Raw genomic sequence first — 19218 nt, 5'->3', positions numbered from 1 at the left:
CACAATACACAGCAGTGGATAACTGATGACCTCCATTTCTGTTCAGTTTGATTTTTTCTGAAACCTGTGCTTACGGGGAATGTACAGTCATAAAAGTTTTTCTCTCATTTTAAGAATATAAAATAATAAACCAATCTGGTGGGCCATTCAGAAACATAAACATAAGAAATGCAAATTCTGTGAGCCAGAAACATTTTGAATGAATACTTAAAATCATTTGCAAAACTACATGAATGATGATTTTACTCATCATCATTCACTGTTTTATAAATATCTAGGGCAGTGGTCGGCAAACTCATTAGTCAACAGAGCCAAATATCAACAGTACTTCTTCAAAATAGACTCGCCAGGCCGAACACCGACTTCTGCGCATGGGCCACGAAGTTTCAATCGCACTGTACGTGCGTGCCCGTGTGGTATTTTGTGGAAGAGCCACACTCAAGGGGCCAAAGTGCCGCATGTGGCTTGTGAGCCACAGTTTGCCGAACCACGGATCTAGGACAATTGAATAAAACACATCAAATTCTTTTTAACATTTTTCCAGTAAATAACATGTAAAACTTCTGACATTTCCAAACCCTTACTTCTCCACTTATACATATATTGGCTGAACACAGTAACATTTCTGAGAAGAATAAAGAAAAGAACATTTAGTCCCTTTAATGTTTAAAAGATTGGCCAATATATTCAAATGTTATTCTGAGTATATTTCATTTCATATTATCAAATAGTAATGATAGTTGTTATATGTTTTCTCATACAGAAATTAAATATTACAAATTTTAGATATTGGGGACTCTTAACAATTGCAAAATTATCTTGACATAGATGTGTGTCAAATAGACAACATAATTTTTCACAGAAACACAATATTTATAAGTGTAATCTCTGTAAAGATGGTTTTTCATTGAAGAGTAGTTTTTACTATCAATTAATCAGATAATTTCTTGCCTTATCTTAGTTCCTTTGAAAACATAATTATATTGATTGAAACAATTATATGGATAGAAAGTTTTAATAGTTAGCCATAAAATTATTTTTAATAATTAGTTCATTTTACTGGCCTTTTATTATCTGATGAATGAAACCAAATGCCCATTCATTCATTCACACACTCAACCAACACCTAGATCATATGATATTTTGTTCCATTTGATTTTCTTTGTAATATTAATAACCTGCAACATGTTTTCTGTTATCATTTTATAATATTATGTGAGAATTCATTCAAAGGGATCTTAGACACTTTTCCCTCTCTATTTCCATAAAATTGTTTTAAATGTGTCCTATTATTTTGCAAGTTAAAAGAAATTCTAAAAATGCTCCTATTTCATTATTGGCAATTCAGTTCATATTTATTGTTCACATTTTAAATTGGCAGCAATATTTAAATCTGATAATAATCAGAGAGAACACTGTAAATGTATCATTTTGTAGGTAGTGACAATTTGTTTTATTTATCCCCAAGAGAGGCTTTCATACTTATTAGTTCAAGTGCGCTGACACATTTAAGGCCTCTTTCACGCCATTATACTGTTGCACCTGACTGGAGCAAGAATGATGGCAAAGATCTTGACCTTGAAACACTGGTTGAATTAAAGGATTCAGGTGGATGATAGAAGCTGTGGCTGGGTTTAAGTGAGGGCTAAACAAAGTGGGGATGAATGCTGCCGGGGGCAGGGGCTGAAGTGCTATGTGAGATGGGTGGAAGGGGGCAGCAGTGACTAAATGTAGGGGATGACCCGCCATGAAAGTGGGGTGTGCAGGGATGAGGGCTGGAGTCAGCGGAGGAAATGTAAATGGAGTAAAATGTGGCTGGGAAAGAGGGTGCAGGTGAGCTATAGGGAGGTGATTGCTCTGGGAGTGTAGAGAAGCTGAAACTGCAAAACGCTGCAGGAACGTGTGGTGGATGGTGGTGAAGGAAGTGTGCTGGTGAACTGGGACTGTCTGCACAGCTGAGGCCGGGGAGAAGGCAGCGGGCCCTGCCGCAGGCAAAACCCGGAGGTGCTTCGATAGGAGCTGTTTCTGCATATGCTGCTGGGCTTGTAGCTGGAGGAGCTTGTATTTATCTATTTCTTCAGGAGAAAATGTTACTGGCTGTTGAAGTAAAGGGGGAGAGAGAGATTTATGACACAATTCTAATTCCTCTGCTAATCTGTCATGCTTCTGCATAGCTCTGTCATAGTAAGGGTTCATATTCCCCTCTGCATGATTGGTGTGCGTGCTTACATTCTGCAAGTTTAGGTTTATTTGGTCCTCTTTGGTCTCTGTTGGATCAGCAACACCAACATATCTATTAGATGGAAAAGCACCAGGGAAATCATTTGGTACTGGATCACAGCTTTGAATAAAAGGCTGGGCTTCACTTGCCAAAGGTTTGGGTTGTTCTTTTGTTGTCGGCTTGTTTTTCGTGTTCAGTGTCCGAGACTCCGCTGCTATGTGAAGTATACCTTTGGAAAGATGGTTATCACAATCAGTGTCTACTAAAACAGTACCGTGATTTGTCTGTGAACTGTTGATTTTGCCTGTCTCAAGAGTTCTTTCCATTGCACTGCCTCTGTCATTTGTTCTTTTACTTGGGGTTCGTATTTTTTCAGACAAAGGCATTGCTGGTCCGTGACCGCCTGGTGGTGAAAATTGAATCGTGCATTGGATTTGTGAATGAGGCTCGGATTGATTTTTACAACTGTTTGCAGAGACCTCAACATTAGCTGCTTGCTCCTGACACTTCTTGGCTTGAACTCTTTCTAGAAGGCTTTGGGCTGTCACAGAGGTCTCCTCTCCTTCTGTGAGGTTTAACTCTGTGGTTTCTGAGAGGCGGCTGGAACAGTTCCTTCGAAGACAGCTCATTTTCCCAGAGTTATGCTGCACGGGTTGTACGTTTCCCAGATCACAAATGTGAGGGCTGTGCAAAGGCTGCTGACTTTTTTCACTTTTATTTAGGGGATCAATTCTCTCTCTGGAGTAAGGGCCCAACCGGCTGTGCTGAGGTCCCTGGCACTCAGATGGCCTCCCACTACTCCCAGCACAGAAAACCCGCGAGCTGGCATTGCCTTGGGTGACGCTCCTGGATTTGGGCCCTGAAAACTGTGGTTGGCTTTTGCGCAGTTTAGATCTTTCCCTACAGTGACCATATCTATGCTTTGAGTATTTTTCATATTTAAACGATTCCCACAACTTGCAGTTCTTGTCTTGCTGTGTTTCAGACTGCAGGCAGCCACTCTTTGCTCTCTCACCAGACGAGCAGAGGCAGCTGTGCTTCCGGCATTTCTCTTTGTGCCGCTTCACTGAGCCGCGGTCTCCTTTACAGAAGTAGAGCAATCGACCTCTGCCATGCCCTCTGGGCCTGTGACTTGAACAAGTACTTCTCGGGCTGGACGTGCTGCCAGGGGATGTTTCTGAAGGGCTGGGGCGTCTCTCGAGAGACACCTTTGGGGGACTTCTCTTGTAATTGTGGGTTCTACATCCGGGCACCTTGTTGGTCACACTGAGGTCCTGCCCGTGGTCACTGTGACCCCTTACTGTGCAAGGACTAGTTTCCCAGGTGAATTGATTTGCATCTTCAAATTCTGAATGAGGATCACAGGGAAGCCGTTTATGTTTTTTAGTCCTCGAGATGTAAGGAGTAAAAGACAGGCCCTCGTTGGCGTCGTTTAGAACTACCCTTTGGCAGCTTTGCCAATGGGCCCTTAAAGGTTCCTTCAGTTCATTATCAGTATTATTATTGTTCCCTACACAATTCTTCAGAGAGAGATCAAGGTAAGCAGGCACTTCAGGGTTTTTCATTTCTAAATCACTGGCACTAAAATTGTGTTTACTCGTGTTTGGCTCAGAATCACTGTATCCCACACGGTATTTTCTCTGGACCTTTTCCCAATCTGGATTAGCTGTCATCATCTTTGGTTTCAGAGGTTGACTATTATCGTCTTGGATCAATCTGTGTGGGTCTTTGATTAAACCTGAGACTCGGCTCTCTAGTTCAGTCTTCATTTCTAAGGGCTCCTTCATCAATTCTGTTTGTGAGTCCTCCGGCTCCTGGCCATCCTTTGTGTCCCGAGAAATCTTAAAATCAAAATATAATGGATTGCAGCCATAAGAGATACAGGGCTCTGTTTTTGTAAAGAGCAGCAGTTCTGTGGGCCATTGGAGAGTGGTGTGGCCATCCTTGCTCTGTACATGCAGGTAAGGCAACGGTTTGGACTTGGCGTCATGGGAACGTGCTTCTCTGAGGAGCCTTTGCACATTTTTGCTGACTCTTTCCGTTTCATCCACGGATTTTTCTCTCTTCTTTCTGGAGCTGGAATTCAGTTGCCTTGGACTCTTGTGCCCACTTGGCTCTAACGATGGAAACTCATCCAGACATTCAAATATCCTGGCATCGCTGTGCTTGTAAACGTTTGGTGGGCTGGAGGAGGCATGTGCTTGGCATGCATGATTAATGCCGTTTTCTGAAAGGTTTTTTAATGTTTTTCTAGTTTCTTTTTCTCTACTGGAAGGAGGAAAGTCCACAGCTGAAAGATGAATGTTAGATTTAGAGAATGAAGCAGGAATGCCAATCGAGTCTTCTACTGTTTCACTTTTGTCTTGCAGGAGCTGAGAGCTTAAGGAGAAGCTGTTGTGTGAAACACTTTCCAGATGGCTTAAGGAGCTCCTTCTATCTCCTTCCGTAGGGAGGTGTGTACTCGCGCTTGCAAAGCCGCAGCACCTGCATTGCTCCACAGTTCGTTTTGTTTTGTAGACGGGGGACTTGTTACATTCGTGGGTTTCTTCTGTGTTCTCACTAAACACCGATGCTGAAGACTCTAATTTTACGTGTACCTTTTTGGAAAAAGAAAAGGATACTCCCGTCCGGTGATTTGCATTACTGAGATCTGAGGATGTTTGGGGGACCCGCTTCCCAAACAAATAAAGTCTGTCTGTCTGTAACTGGTGTCGGTTGGGCACGGGCACGGCAGGCCGCTGTTTATCAGCAATGCTCCGGGGGAGGTTCTTTCCTTTCAGGAGAAGGGCACTCTTCAGGCATGACACTTTCCTTCCGCTCTTAACGGGGAAAATTCCTTGTTGCAGTTGCTTTTCTATGGCTACCCTGGGGGCTTTGTATGCTGGTCCATTTCCAGAAACACTGTAAATACAATAAATATTAAAATAATTAAGATATTGGATTTGAAATCTTCTCCACGTGTGAACATTTCATAGTGTTTCAATGATGGCTTATGCTGCCATTTATGAATTCTGCCTGCTGTAATATAACCATTTCACTGCACTTGTAACTCAGAATATCTATGTTTCAAAGTGGCTATTTCTGAAGTGCATCCTGTAAGTGTATTCTTTGGAAATTGGCAAAAAACAGTAGCATGTGAATATCTCATGCTAGGGCCACACAAGAAAATAAAGTATTGCATTTATATTACAATCTATGCCCTCCAGAATGCATCACATTTTGGAATACAGACTTAACAGTCTTTCACAAAGAGTTTTCCAATCAGTGCTTTCAGATTAAATAAGACATTAAATAGAGCTGTCACTTCCAAAATGTATCTTTATTTTGTTTGTTTTTTCTAAGTTCTAGCATTTTGTAATTTTTGTTTCCTCAGTTTTAAAATTCCTTCATATTTGCTTTCTTTTGAAATGGGGTGGTTAGTTCTTTCATTATAACTTGTCACTATTTTGAGTAATTATAATAATGTATAAAAAAGTAATACATTTACAGGCCATCTCAATATCTTCAATTATCTTGAAATCATTTCTTCTGCTTTTTACTCACCCAAATATTTTCTTTCTACCTTTTGTGCAAATATGTACTGTATCTTTTAGTAGATTTAAGCAGATTAATCATTTTGCTGAGCTTAATTAGTAATTCAACTAGAAAATGGGAAGTAGAAAAATGTATATACTATTGTATTAGATTAAAATTATTTCTTTTTAATGTTTTACCTGTAAAACCTCTACCACAATACAAATCCCATCAATTATCTGATTGTTTGTTTGGGCAGCCTTTCTTCTTTCTTTTCCTTTTTCACATGCTTCAATGTGTGTGTGTTTGCTTTTTTTTCTATTTTAGAATATTACTGCATTTCTATCCAGTCATTGGATGCTGAAGTATTCACTACTAAAACAACTGATACCTTTCCCACATGTAGTTAAATTCTAATGGAGAAGAGTGCTTTCTGAGCCCTTAGCCTGAGAAATGCCTTCCTATTGCCTTCACTTATGACTATTTGGTCAATCAGCATGGAACTTGAGGTTACATTTCTTTTGTCCACCAAATTTCATGTCTTTTGTTCCATTTTCTTTACATCTTTAATATTGCAGGGACATATTTAATCAGCCTCCCTTTATTCATTTCTGAAATGAATTAGCTTGAGCATTTGTATGATTTTATAATTTTTCATTATGCGTATTTTATTGTTTATTATATATGCTATATTTTTACTCTATTTATTACATATTATAAATCACATGTCTAAAACATTTTACCAGATCATGGTTACAGATTGATTTTTTGGGGGGTTAGTTTTTCCTAGTACTTTTGGGCATTTTCAATTAATTTAATTCAGCTCAGACACTTCTCATATTTCTCTGATTATTCCATCTTCTCTGTTCTGATTTCTTATCTTAGAATTATATGTTAAATATATTGGCACTCCCAAATAACTGTTTTAGATCTTATTATTTATCTCAGTATTCTAGTGTTTAGGTGTTGTTGTTTTTTCTAGTTCAGAAAGAATTTCTTGTGTCTTTTTTGTTTGTTTTTTAAATAGCATATGCTGCATTTCATTCATTCATTCATTCATTCACTCATTTTTGTTAATCCTCGCCCAAGGATATTTTCCCATTGATTTTTTTAGAGAGAGTGGAAGGGAGAAGAAGAAACAGAGAGAGAGAGAGAAACATCAATGTGAGAGAGACTTATTGACTGTTTGCTTCCCGCACGTGCCCTGACCAGGACCTGGGACTGAGTCTGCAACAGACAAATGTTACCTTGACCAGAATTAAACCCAGGACCCTTCAGTCTGTGGACCAATGCTCCATCCACTGAGTAAACAGGCCAGGGAAGAATTTCTTGTTTTTTGATTCCCATTTTATTGATTATTTTACAAGTTCAATCTGTTGTTTACCATGTCCATATGAATTTTAATTTCCAAACAAAACTTTTAGCAATCATCTGGTCTTTTAATAATTTCAGACTGTCCTCTACATTTTGAAATTTTATAAAACTGCATTATTTTCCTTATTGTAACTTTTTTGTAATAAAAACTTTCCTTTTGTTCATCACATTAATCTCCTGTTTTGAATCTTTTTAAAAAATGTTCTGTAGAGAAGGTATTTACCTATCTTATTATAAGGAATGAAGAGGAACATTATAAGACACTAGAGGCCCGGTGCATGAATTCCTGCACGGATGGGATCCCTAGGCCTGGCCAGTGATCAGGGCCGATCAGGGCAGGGTTAATTGGGGCCTGCCAGCTGGGGGGAGAAACAGGGCACAGGAGGTTGGCCGGCCCCAAGGAGGGAGCTGGCCCTCAGTGCCCCTGGGAAAGGGGCCACGTCTGCTGCCACCCACCCCCAGTTCCCCATCCCAGCCCAGGGCCCAAAGACCCCGGTGGGGTTGGGAGAAGAGGCGACAGTCACCAGGCTCGGTGCTGAAGGTACAGACCATGGGAGGTTGGCTGTGGGAGTGCACTGACCACCAGGGGGCAGCTCCTGCATTGAGCATCTGCCCCCTGGTGGTCAGTGCGCATCATAGCGACTGGTTGACCGGTCGTTCTGGTTGTTCAGTAGTAATGGTCGCTTATGCTTTTATATACATAGATATGGTCATTGAATATTTCTTTCAAAAATAAAGGGAAATAGGAAGCATAGAGGTTTATTATAGTTATTGGTATTTTAAAGTGCCTGCGGCCTTGGGATAGAAGGATGAGGTGCAAAAACATCTGCAGCAATGAATTTTGCCTAAGTACCAAAGCGATCTTTTTCCATATTTGTTGCCATACTTTGGATTAAGTAGGAGCTATATTTCTGCATTACATTACCTTCTCCAGGAACTTCAGTCACTCTGATATTATCTGCACTAAACTTAGCAGAAATTATTACAAAAGCTGGTGTATAAATATTATCATTCTACCTCTCCTGATTCCATTATGATGCAGATATTTTACTATTTTTATATTCTATATATTTTCCTTAATAATATTTTTGCTTATTATGCTGGTATTGTTTTGTGTATTTTCTTGCTTCAACTTATGTTAGTCTAAATGTTCTTTTTTATTGCAGTTTTATTTCACCATTTATCTTTCTAATGTGCAAGCTTCTTCCTTTTATATTCTTTTAAATATTTTTAAAGCTCTTTGTATTATAGTTGGCTTTTGTTGTCCTTAATTTTTGTGTTCATTTTATCATCCAATGTACACTTCTCATTATATTTTTTCACAAGTTTTAACATTTTATCGTTTATCTTTTGTACCTCTTATTTTGTGCCTTAAACTTTTGATCTTATTGCTTTATAAGCTTTAATTTCTTTTATCTTAAATCCAATCAATTTTTATTCTTTTGGAAAATCCTAATTTTCTATCTTTGTGATGTTTTATTATTTTTTTTAATATATTTTATTGATTTTTTTACAGAGAGGAAGGGAGAGAGATAGAGAGTTAGAAACATTGATGAGAGAGAAACATCGATCAGCTGCCTCCTGCACATCTCCTACTGGGGATGTGCCCGCAACCCAGGTACATGCCCTTGACCGGAATCGAACCTGGGTCCTTTCAGTCCGCAGGCCAACGCTCTATCCACTGAGCCAAACCGGTTTCGGCAATCTTTGTGATGTTTTAAATTCTACTATTTTAATAGAAATTTATGGCCTTATAATATGATTGAAAGTTTAATTTTATAGTTATATCCATATATATGATTTCACTCCCTCCTCTAGATAGAACTTTCTTAAGTTTTTGTTTTTTACCTAATTATTTTTGTTTATAATAAAAATGTGACCATAGAGGTAGCCCTTTTAATTTTTATTAATGGATTGTCCATTCCAATAGTTCTCCAAAAATTTTAATTTGTGGCAACTCAACACATGTATAATTTCATTTTCTCTTGTGCAAAAAGTATACTTTCCAAATAGGAAATAAAACATATCAAAACAAGATGATTTCTTTACATGATATAATTTCCTAATGTTATACATTATTTATATAAGGAACTTCATAGTCTCAAAATCAGTGGCCCTATAATTTTTTAATAATGTTTTTATTGATTTTTTTAAGAGCGAGAGAAACATCAATCAGTTGCTTCCTGTATGCACAGGATAAACCTGAAACCTGGGCATGTGCCCTGAGCAGGAAGTGAATCGGCAACCTTTCTGTGCATGGAACAACACTCAACCAACTGAGCCACACTGGCCAGTTTTTAAAATTTGGGAAAATATCCATATCAGGCTACACTATACTGAAACTTATACATATAGAAGTTTACACACACATTGAATCTTTCTGCATACAATAACGGGTCTTGTTGAGAAACCAAGTTGGATTGAACTACCCAAGAAATGGCCAAAGTTGACTGTCTTTTATAAGGTCCATTAACAGTTTCTGCCATCATTTTAAAAATCAGTTTGATACAAAATATTCCTGCTACTATTAAACTCACCTCTCTTTTCCATGGGGTCATGAAAGAATCGTTTGTTACCTGTATCATCCTACTCAGAAGCCCTCATTATGAATAAAGGACAAAAACGTTGTCAAGGAGAGGGGTAAATACAGATGACCCCTCCCCCAAATTGTATTTTTTACTTTCGCTTGTCAATTCAGCTGCCAAAATGAAAATATTTAATTATTCTACTAAGTGACTTCCCTTAGGTCATGAGGCTGTTTAGCAGAGAGAAAAATTATCTGGAGGTCAGATGGTGGGTAGTAAAAAAAAGAAAGAAAGAAAAGAAAAAAGAAATACTTTTCTTAGTCCCAAATTCTGTAGCTGGAAAGCTGAAAACCTACTGTTTTCCTAACTATATGGACAGGCGGGGATCTAGGCCTGCCTACTCTATAGAGGTTGTGTTTAGGTTTGTATTTGTTCAGTTAATAAGATTTCCAAAGGGACAGCTAACCACAATAGGGTGGATTTTTAATTTATTTTTTTTTTAATTCAGAAGACAAAGGGTAGCTCTGCTAACTTAGAACTCTTAAACAAAAGCATCATCACCATCACCATCATCATTATCAAGGCTCCTCTGATCCTTTGTCTATTTCTTCCAAAAGAAAATATGGAATGGATGAGTAGAAATGTAGGTGTGACAACTTTCATAATAAAAAAAGAATCAAAATTATGTTTATTGAAGCGACTTGGATTTCTGTTGTGTGTGTAGTTACCATTGTCCTTTTTAAATAATCTGACTTATTGCCCCTCATAATCAATCACCCAGGAATTAACATCTAACCTAGTTCCTTTTTTCTTGCAAGATATTATAATAACCATTAGATGTTCCCTTCTAAGTTCTGTTTTGAGAAGGACTGTCTAATATTTTATTTATAATGGGATCAAATAACATATTTTAAGATCCTTCTTGCATTTTAAAGTACAAAGGTAGGTACCAAATGTGTGCCCTAGTTCTGACCTCATAGCGTGCATTTTGTATTAACCTCACCTCTGGATACATACGTTTGCAACCTATATTTTTCCTTCATAGCAAATTTCTCACTTACTTTTAACATGACTATGTTTTTATATATTTTTCATAACTTAAATTAACCTCAGATAATTCATGTATAAATACATGAATATATGCAAGCTGAGTACTGTGTTTTTACTCATAATTAATCCTAAAAATAAATATTTTTATAATCAAATTTGAGGCCTAATATTTTATGGTACTGTAGGGTGTCCCAAAAATGTAAACACACACCTTAAATAATTATAAAGGTAGTGTTTATTAAAATGCATTTTATTTTGAAAATTGAACTACCAGCTGCTAGTGTATACATTGTTGGGGGACACTCTGTATAACTGAGTCATTCACTCCCAAGTTTATTGTATATTGCTTTTCTTTTTTTAATTGAATTTATTGGGATGACATTGGTTAATAAAATTATATAGATTTAAAGTGTACAATTCTATAATACATTGTATTGTCTCCTTCCATCACCATTTACACTCCCTTAACCCTCATCTGCCTCCCCCAACTCCCTTCCTCTATGGTAACCACCATACTGTTGTCTGTGTCTATGAGTTTGTGTTTTTGTTTGGGTTTGTTTTGTTTTGCTTAATCCCTTCACCTTCTTCACCCAGACCCCAAACCCTTCTTCCCTGACAGCTGTCAGTTTTCTGTCTATGATTATGTTTCTCTTTTGTTCATTTGTTTATTTAGTTCATTAGATTCCATATATGAGTGAAATAATATGGTATTTGTTTTTCTTTGACCAGTTTATTTCACTTAGTATGTATATGACTTTTCACTTGTACAAAAGAGGTTTCAATTCTGGCACAAAGCTATGAATTTCACAGTTCACTAGGTTGCTGTCAACTACATTAATTAGCTACATTGGTGTTCTATATTATGATTTATATGCACACTAGAGGCCTGGTGCATGAAATTCGTGCACAGGTAGGGTCCCTAGGCCTGGCTGGCAATTAGGGCTGATCTGCAGGGTGACCAACGGGGTGATCGGGGGGGCCCCTGCTGGCTCCCGCCTTGGCCAGCCTGGCGCTGCCTGCTTGCTGGCCCCACCTCCCTGTTGCCACTGCTGGTCACCTCCCTCTGCGGGGCGACTGGCGGGGTGATTGGGGGTCCCCGCTGGCACCCACCTTGGCTGGCCTGGGGCCTGTGGGCTGGGGGCAGCTCCTGCATTGAGTGTCTGCCCCCTGGTGGCAGTGCATGTCATAGTGATGGGTTGTTCCACTGGTCATTCTGTTGTTCGGTCTATTTACATATTAGGGTTTTATTATATAGGATAAATTAAAATCTGCAAAGTTTATAGTGTTTCAGGTAACAATCTTGGTACTTTGAAACATTCAGCAGTTCTAAGCTTAGGTAAAACTTCTATTTTTCAACTGTGAGAATGTGTTAGCATCCTTGTTATAATTATAAATTTAAATGGTTAATTTAACTGCATTAGTTATCTTACTTGTCCAGATAATGATAGCATCATTTATTCTAGATTCAGGTATTTACAGGGAAATGTACAGAAGCTTTATTTTCTCACCAAAATGATGCATTGTTATTTATAAGTTTAAAAATTTTTATTACAAAACTTAATTAATAAAAAGCTACATAGGTCCCTTTAAGTCAACTGGATATAATAGATGCTAGTATTTTAGAAACATTCTTGGATCATTTCATTAAAGAGCACATTAAATTAATACTATTAGTAAGGAAAAATAATCAGATGTCAAAGTAATTAATTTATAAACATTTAACTGTTAGGAACATTTGCCCTCAGGCACATCTTTTGATTAATTATAATTTGTTTATGTTGTTACAGTGAACCAAGTAAATTTATCACTGAAATTTCCCCAGAGGTTGAAGAAAATTTTGAACAATCTGAGCCACCTCTAATTCTTACCATTCAGACTGTTGCCTTAACTCAGCCAGCTGATGAAGTCGTTTAAGTGCTTTTTCTTGTTTCTTCTCATCTTTCCATGACTTAGAAGCTACATTTCGTGCAAATTCCCGTTGTTTTAATTCTTTCAGTCTCTGTGGACAAAGAAGAAAAACAGAAAGGATGATATAAATAAGTAATATATTCTCTTCCTCCCACAACACTCCTTATTAAATGTTGTCCTGTGTGCAGAGGTGATTTTCTGGATGGGGAGGGTAATAGTACCTTCTCCCTGGGTGCTGTTCTCTGCTCCAAGACAAATTTAGTTGTCAGCTGTGTTATTTATCAAAGCTTGTCACAGAAGTGTGCTGCAAACCTGTACCCAGTCCTTGCTAGGACCATTCTACCTACATAACTGAAATAATGTGTATGCCTGTGAAAAATATAAATGGGAAGAATGTGCACTATATGAATGGGTATGAAGGGAGAGGAGATTATGGGACATACTTTTTTTAAATATATTTTTTATTGATTAAGATATTACATATGTGTACCCTCTACCCCCCCCCCCCCCAGCTCATGCCCTCACCCCCCTGTTGTCCGTGTCCATTGGTTAGGCCTATATGCTTGCATATAAGTCCTTTGGTTGATCTTTCCCCCTTGCCCCCACCCTCCCCTACCTTCCCTCCAAGGCCCGACATTCCAATCAATGCCTCTCTGTCTCTGGATCAGTCCTTGTTCATCAGTTTATGTTGTTCATTATAGTCCACAAATGAGTGAGATCCTGTGGTATTTATCCGCTCTCCAGTTCCATCCATGCTGTGGCAAATGGTAAGAGTTCCTTTTTCTTCTTCCTCTTCTTAAAGAATACCTTTCAGCATTTCATATAATGCTGGTTTGGTTAGCTTTTTCTTATCCGTGAAGCTCTTTATCTGACCCTCTATTCTGAATGATAGCTTTGCTGGATAAAGTAATCTTGGTTGCAGGTTCTTGCTATTCATCTCTTTGAATATTTCTTGCCACTCTCTTCTGGCCTGCATGGTTTCTGTTGAGAAATCAGCTGACGGTCGAATGGGTACTCCCTTGTAGGTAACTGACTGTCTTTCTCTTGCTGCTTTTAAGATTCTCTCTTTGTCTTTGGCTCTTCGCATTTTAATTATGATGTGTCTTGGTGTGATCCTCTTTGGATTCCTCTTGTTTGGGGTTCTCTGCGCTTCCTGGACTTGTAAGTCCATTTCTTTCACCAGGTAGGGGAAGTTTTCTGTCATTATTTCTTCAAAAAGGTTTTCAATATCTTGCCCTCTCTCTCCTTCTGGTACCCCTATAATTCTGATGTTGGTACGCTTGAAGTTGTCCCAGAGGTTCCTTACACTATCTTCATATTTTTTGAATCTCTTTTCTTTTTTCTTTTTCGGTTGGGTATTTTTTGTTTCTTTGTATTTCAAATCTTTGACTTGATTCTTGGGATCCTCTTGTCTGCTGTTGGATCTCTGTAAATTATTCTTTATTTCAGTCAGTGTATGCTTAATTTCTAGTTGTTCCTGTTTCATGTCCTCCATGGTCTCACTATACTCATTGAGGGATTCATTAAATTTATCGGCGGTTTCCATAAAATTCTTGAAAAACCTTATAAACGTGGCCTTGAACTCTATATCCAGTCGTTTGCTTTCCTCCATTTCTGCCATTTGTGACCTGTTTCTTTGTCTCTGCATTTTGGCTGCTTCCCTGTGTTGATAGAGTGGCCCTGCGCGCCAGGTGTCCTGTAGGGCCCAGTGGCTCAGCCTCCCCAGTTACCTGGGATGGACACTCTTGGTGCACTCTTGGTGCCTTGGTTGTTGTAGGATCACTGGGAGGAATTGACCTCCAGGCCAATTGGCTGTGAGAATCAGCTGTGTCTGAAGTGGGAGAACTTCTGTGCTGAAGACACCCTTCTGGGGCAAGACTTGCTTCAGTGGGGCTTTGGTGCTCACTGAGTCTGCTCCCTGAGTGTGTCCCTTATGGATCTGAGGAGTTGCAATCTGGATGGTCCCCCTCTGACCACTGGGTACAGTGGCTCCTGGATCTAAGGAGGTGCTAATTCAGCCTCTGCCTGAGGCCACACAGCAGGAGCCACGAAGAGGCTCAGCTGTGAAGCAATGCAAGCCGCTGCGGGGCCTTGGGCCTTCTCTTGGAAGTTCCGGGTCTGCCTGGCTCGGCTGCAGTTAGGTACATTCACATGCAAAAGCCTCTGCCGCAGCCTGCGTGGGGCGGGGTCTCAGGGAGTCAAAGGGTGGAGAAAGAAGCTATGGCTGATTCTCCGCCTGGAGTCGCGCGTCTCAGTGTCCCGGTAACGGCTGCAAGCACCTCTGAGGGAAAGCCGCCCTCAAGTTCGCCCGCTGCCCAACAGACCAGCTTCTCCCCGTATGAGTCCTGGGTCCCCAGAGACTTGCCGGAACCGGAGTTCAGAGCAGTCGGGAGCTTGTGATTCAAAAAAACAGCTGCGTCCTCAGGTGCCACCCCCTTTCTGTCTGCGTGCGCGCTTGCGCGCGCACGCCGCTGCCATACCTCTGCACTTCACCTCCGCAGCTCCTCTGGCTCTCAGCGTGCCCCTCTTTTCTTCTAGTTGTAGAATTTACACTTAGCCAGCCTTCCTGTTGTTCTGGATGATGTTTGCTCTGTCCTTTGTGGTATTTTTCAATTGTTCTGGGAGGCGACAATTTCCCGGTGTTTATCTATGCCACCATCTTAGTTTCTCCGAGACACACTTTCTTCTACCCACTGCTCCCAGACCTCTCACTTGTAAAAGGTACTTTTATTCATAAAAATTGATGCTATTAGCCATGGCCAGGTGCCTTAGTTGGTTAGAGCATCATCCCATACACCAAAAGTTGGTGGGTTCGATTCCTGATCAAGGCACATACCTAGGGGGCTGGTTTGATCCTATCAGGTTGCATACAGGAGGCAAAGGGTTGATGTTTTTCTCTCACTTTGATGTTTCTCTTTCTCCCTTCCTCTCTCACTAAAAAATCAATAAAAACATATCCTTGAGTGAGAATTTAAAAGAGAAGAATATTTTAAAAAATTGATGCTATTAAATATACTGGATGAAATTAGTTTGTTTTAGTGAAGCGAGTGTTACTGTGGAAGATTTAGTTCAAAGCTCTGAAGCCAATTCTCAACTCATTTTTATTTCCTGATGGAGGTAGTTAATATTTATTCAATGCAGATTTTTCTATATTGTATCCAGGAGAACAAAAATAGTATTGGGGATTTAAACTCAGGATAGAGGGTAGGACTTGCTTGATTTAAATTAACCTACCACTTCTCTTAATTAATCTTTTCTCTAAAAACAATCAGCTTACATTCAAATTGTATCAGACTCATTACCTGTTTGGATTGCTACTTTAGAATCTGCCAGTAAGCACACCTAATGATATTAAACAAATTGAGAAACAATCACAATCAAATGAGTATCTTGCAGTTTGGGGCTTACTTCTGAACTGAGAGTATATATGAAGATTAGCCTCTTTGATTCCGTACAAAGTGACTTTAAACTGCCTGAAATCTGTATCCTTTTAATTTGTTTCCATTTCCCAAATCAGCTATAAAAGATGTTTCCCAGGAATAGCAAAAGGCACAGAGCTATCAAGTGAGGTAATAACTCTCTGGTAGACTACTTCCCACCCACAGAGCCAGGGCCAAGGCCTTTAATGATCATTAGTGTCGCTCTTGAAAGAGAACATGCTCATGGGAGATGGTGGCCAGATAAACTGCTTCTAGGCTAAGTATCTGAAGAAGGAGGCAGGCCAGTCTTCCAAAGAGAGAATTCTGAGCACAAAAAAACAAAAGTTTCACAGAACTAGAGGCAGATACAGGGAGAACAGCAGAGTTAATCCGAATTCAATTTTTGGCAAACATTTCAGAACCTTCTAAAAAATAGAAAATTTCAAGAATAAAATTATGGTCTTTATATTATGAGAAAAAAAGATCAATAGTTCTTTGGAGTTGATAAACAGAGAGGCCAAGCCTGAAAGGATAATCTTGGTCAGAAGGCAGAGGGGCTTACAAAATCCCCATTTCTGCTTAGCTTCCTACTCACACTTCCTTAGCTTCTAAGTATATAATAATCTAGTTCTTGGAGTGAAGGCTTATTTTATGAGCAATGACCTTTTGGGGGAATTTTCTACACAGTTTATAAGCCCATATAAAGTTCAATTCAACTGAATCAAAGAGAGATGTCTATTTTGGTAAAAGGAGAGGGATTTTTTTTAACTCTCAGTTACTACTGAATATAAAATACTTTACATTATGTTACTTTAAAAATATTTGTTGTTAATAGCCTAGGAGAGGAAATTAATTCATTTACTCACAACATTGACTCATTGGAGTCTTGTTTGAAACTCCCAGATATACCTGTTTCTTTCATTAGCCTCCTAGAATCCAGGACTGCACTTCTCTCTCTCAGTTATAGACATGTTTGAGATTTCTGTCTCATTCATTCAACAACAAATACTGTTAATTCCTACTATGTAATGAGGATATAGCAATTTAAAAACCAATGTTATTCCCTTTAAGGGAGACACACAAGTGAAACAGATACTTACATAAGATTACACTGACTTTCTCTTTTTAAAAAAATATTTTTATTGATTTCAGAGAGGAAGGGAGGGTGAGAGAGATATAGAAACATCAAGGATGAGAGAGAATCATTGATCAGCTGCTTCCTGCATGCCCCCTATGGGCCATTGAGCCTGCAGCCCAGTCATGTGCCCTTGACCAGAATCAAACCCGGGACCCTTCAGTCCACAGGCCAACGCTCTATCCACTGAGCCAAACCGGCTAGGGCAGCACTGACTTTCTTAATACCAGTAGGCATGAACACCAGATATTTTGAAGCATATAAGGAAAGTTAAGATAGATTAGGGGGTGGGGGTGAATATTTGTTGTGTTGAGGAAGTCAGCAAAGTTAAAATACTTTTAAGAATTACACAGAAGTAAAGGGGGAGGATGGGAGATACCTATAATATTATTAACAATTTAAAAAATGTAATGTGGGGAAAACAAGAATTACACAGAAAACTGGAAGACGATATTTTGTTTAAAGACATCTAGCCATAGACTTGGCTTAGGCAATGCTGAGTACTCAAGACTGCAAAGAGAAAAAAATAAAAAACAAGCAAACAGAGACCTACATATAGACCCCCTTAAGTTTTCAGCATACTAATTAGTAGTGCATGAGTATAAGGAAACTATGCAGACCAAGAAAAAACCAGATGAGAGAATTAAGAGCAAAAGTGACTAGCATTCATATATGGTCAGGAATAGTGCCATTTCTCACTAATAAAATGGAAAAAACTCATGGGACATGGAGTATAGACTTTAGGGAGTGTCTCTTTCACTAGAGAATAATTAATAATAGATTGAGCACTACTTTGGATTTGCCTAACAAATCATAAAATCAAGACATAAATCTGATTCTAAGTAGCCTAGCTGTGTATCAGAACCAAATCCAATAATACAAAAACAGTCAGCAAAAACAAGAAAAAATTAATGACATCTAATATCCAATTAGATTATCAAGCATGCAAAACACCAAGAAAACAGCCCAAAATAAGAAAAATAATCAACCAACCAAGACTAATGCAGAACTGATGCAGATGCTAGAATAGGCAAAAAGTGAATTGAAGCAATCACAACCATCTCCCCTATGTTCGAACAGTATACAAAAAATGGTGACCTATTGAAGAATCATGTAACTAAAGTACTTGAAGAAACAAGAGGGGATTTTGCAACAAAATCTCAACAAACTCCAAGCACAGAAAACTACATCCAAAGCTTATTTTGAGTCACATTTTTCAAGATCAGGAAAAAAATTGAAAAATTTAAAAATATTCAGAAAGAAATGACATATTTATGTAGAGAAAAATAAGTAGTAAGATGGAAGAATAATTCTCACTAGAAATAATACAAGTGAGAATACAGTAAAGCATCATCTTTAATTTTCTAAAAAAGACTTGTCAAAAAAAATTCTACCCAGTTAAAATATCTTTTAAAAATGTGAAACGAGCCGAACCGGTTTGGCTCAGTGGATAGAGTGTCGGCCTGCAGATTCAAGGGTCCCGTGTTCGATTCCGGTCAAGGGCATGTACCTTGGTTGCAGGCACGTCCCCACTGTGGGGCGTGCAGGAGGCAGCTGATAGATCTCTCTCATCGATGTTTCTGACTTTCTATCCCTCTCCCTTCTTCTCTGTAAAAAATCAATAAAATATATTAAAAAAAAAAGTGAAACAAATATGTAAAACACAAAAAGCTGAAAGAATTCAACACCTATATGGTAAGAAACATTAAAGAATAGTATTGGGCAAAAAGAAAATAATACCAAATAGACATATCTATATATATAAAAGCCTAAGCCACCGAATGACCAAACAACCTGTCAACCGGTGGACCGGTCGCTATGACATGCACTGACCACCAAGGGGCAGACTCTCAATGCAGGAGCTGTCCCCTGATGATCACTGTGCTCCCACAGTAGAAGAGCCACTCAGCTGACTGAACTGTCCTGGTGGCCCACCAGCCTGGGGGGCAGCCACTCCCTCCCTCACTAGTCCTGCAGGTCCAATCTCCAGAGAACTGGCCGGGCACTGACGAACCGGAGCTGTCAGCACGATCCCAACAGTGCCATTGGGCTCCTGGAAGTTGGCCTTGGGCT

At 39.1% G+C, this 19218-nt stretch overlaps 1 protein-coding gene across 1 annotated transcript in view; it reads right to left on the bottom strand.

The window, feature by feature from the left end:
- Positions 1–1485: 1485 nt before the first annotated feature.
- The window catches only part of ZNF804B (zinc finger protein 804B), a gene marked incomplete at its 3' end in the record, with an annotated part of 395223 nt that continues 377490 nt past the window's right edge, over positions 1486–19218 (bottom strand). Inside the window, exons 3-4 of the mRNA XM_081102593.1 lie at positions 12552–12682; positions 1486–5122 (exon numbers count right to left, since the gene is read on the bottom strand). Coding sequence (XP_080958719.1) covers positions 1486–5122; positions 12552–12682 — 3768 coding nt within the window. The remainder of the gene's footprint in view (positions 5123–12551; positions 12683–19218) is intronic.

This window comes from Myotis nattereri (assembly GCF_964212035.1).
Source record: "Myotis nattereri genome assembly, chromosome: 11".
Classification (NCBI taxonomy): Eukaryota; Metazoa; Chordata; class Mammalia; order Chiroptera; family Vespertilionidae; genus Myotis; species Myotis nattereri.
This window is presented reverse-complemented; position numbering and strand designations above follow the sequence as displayed.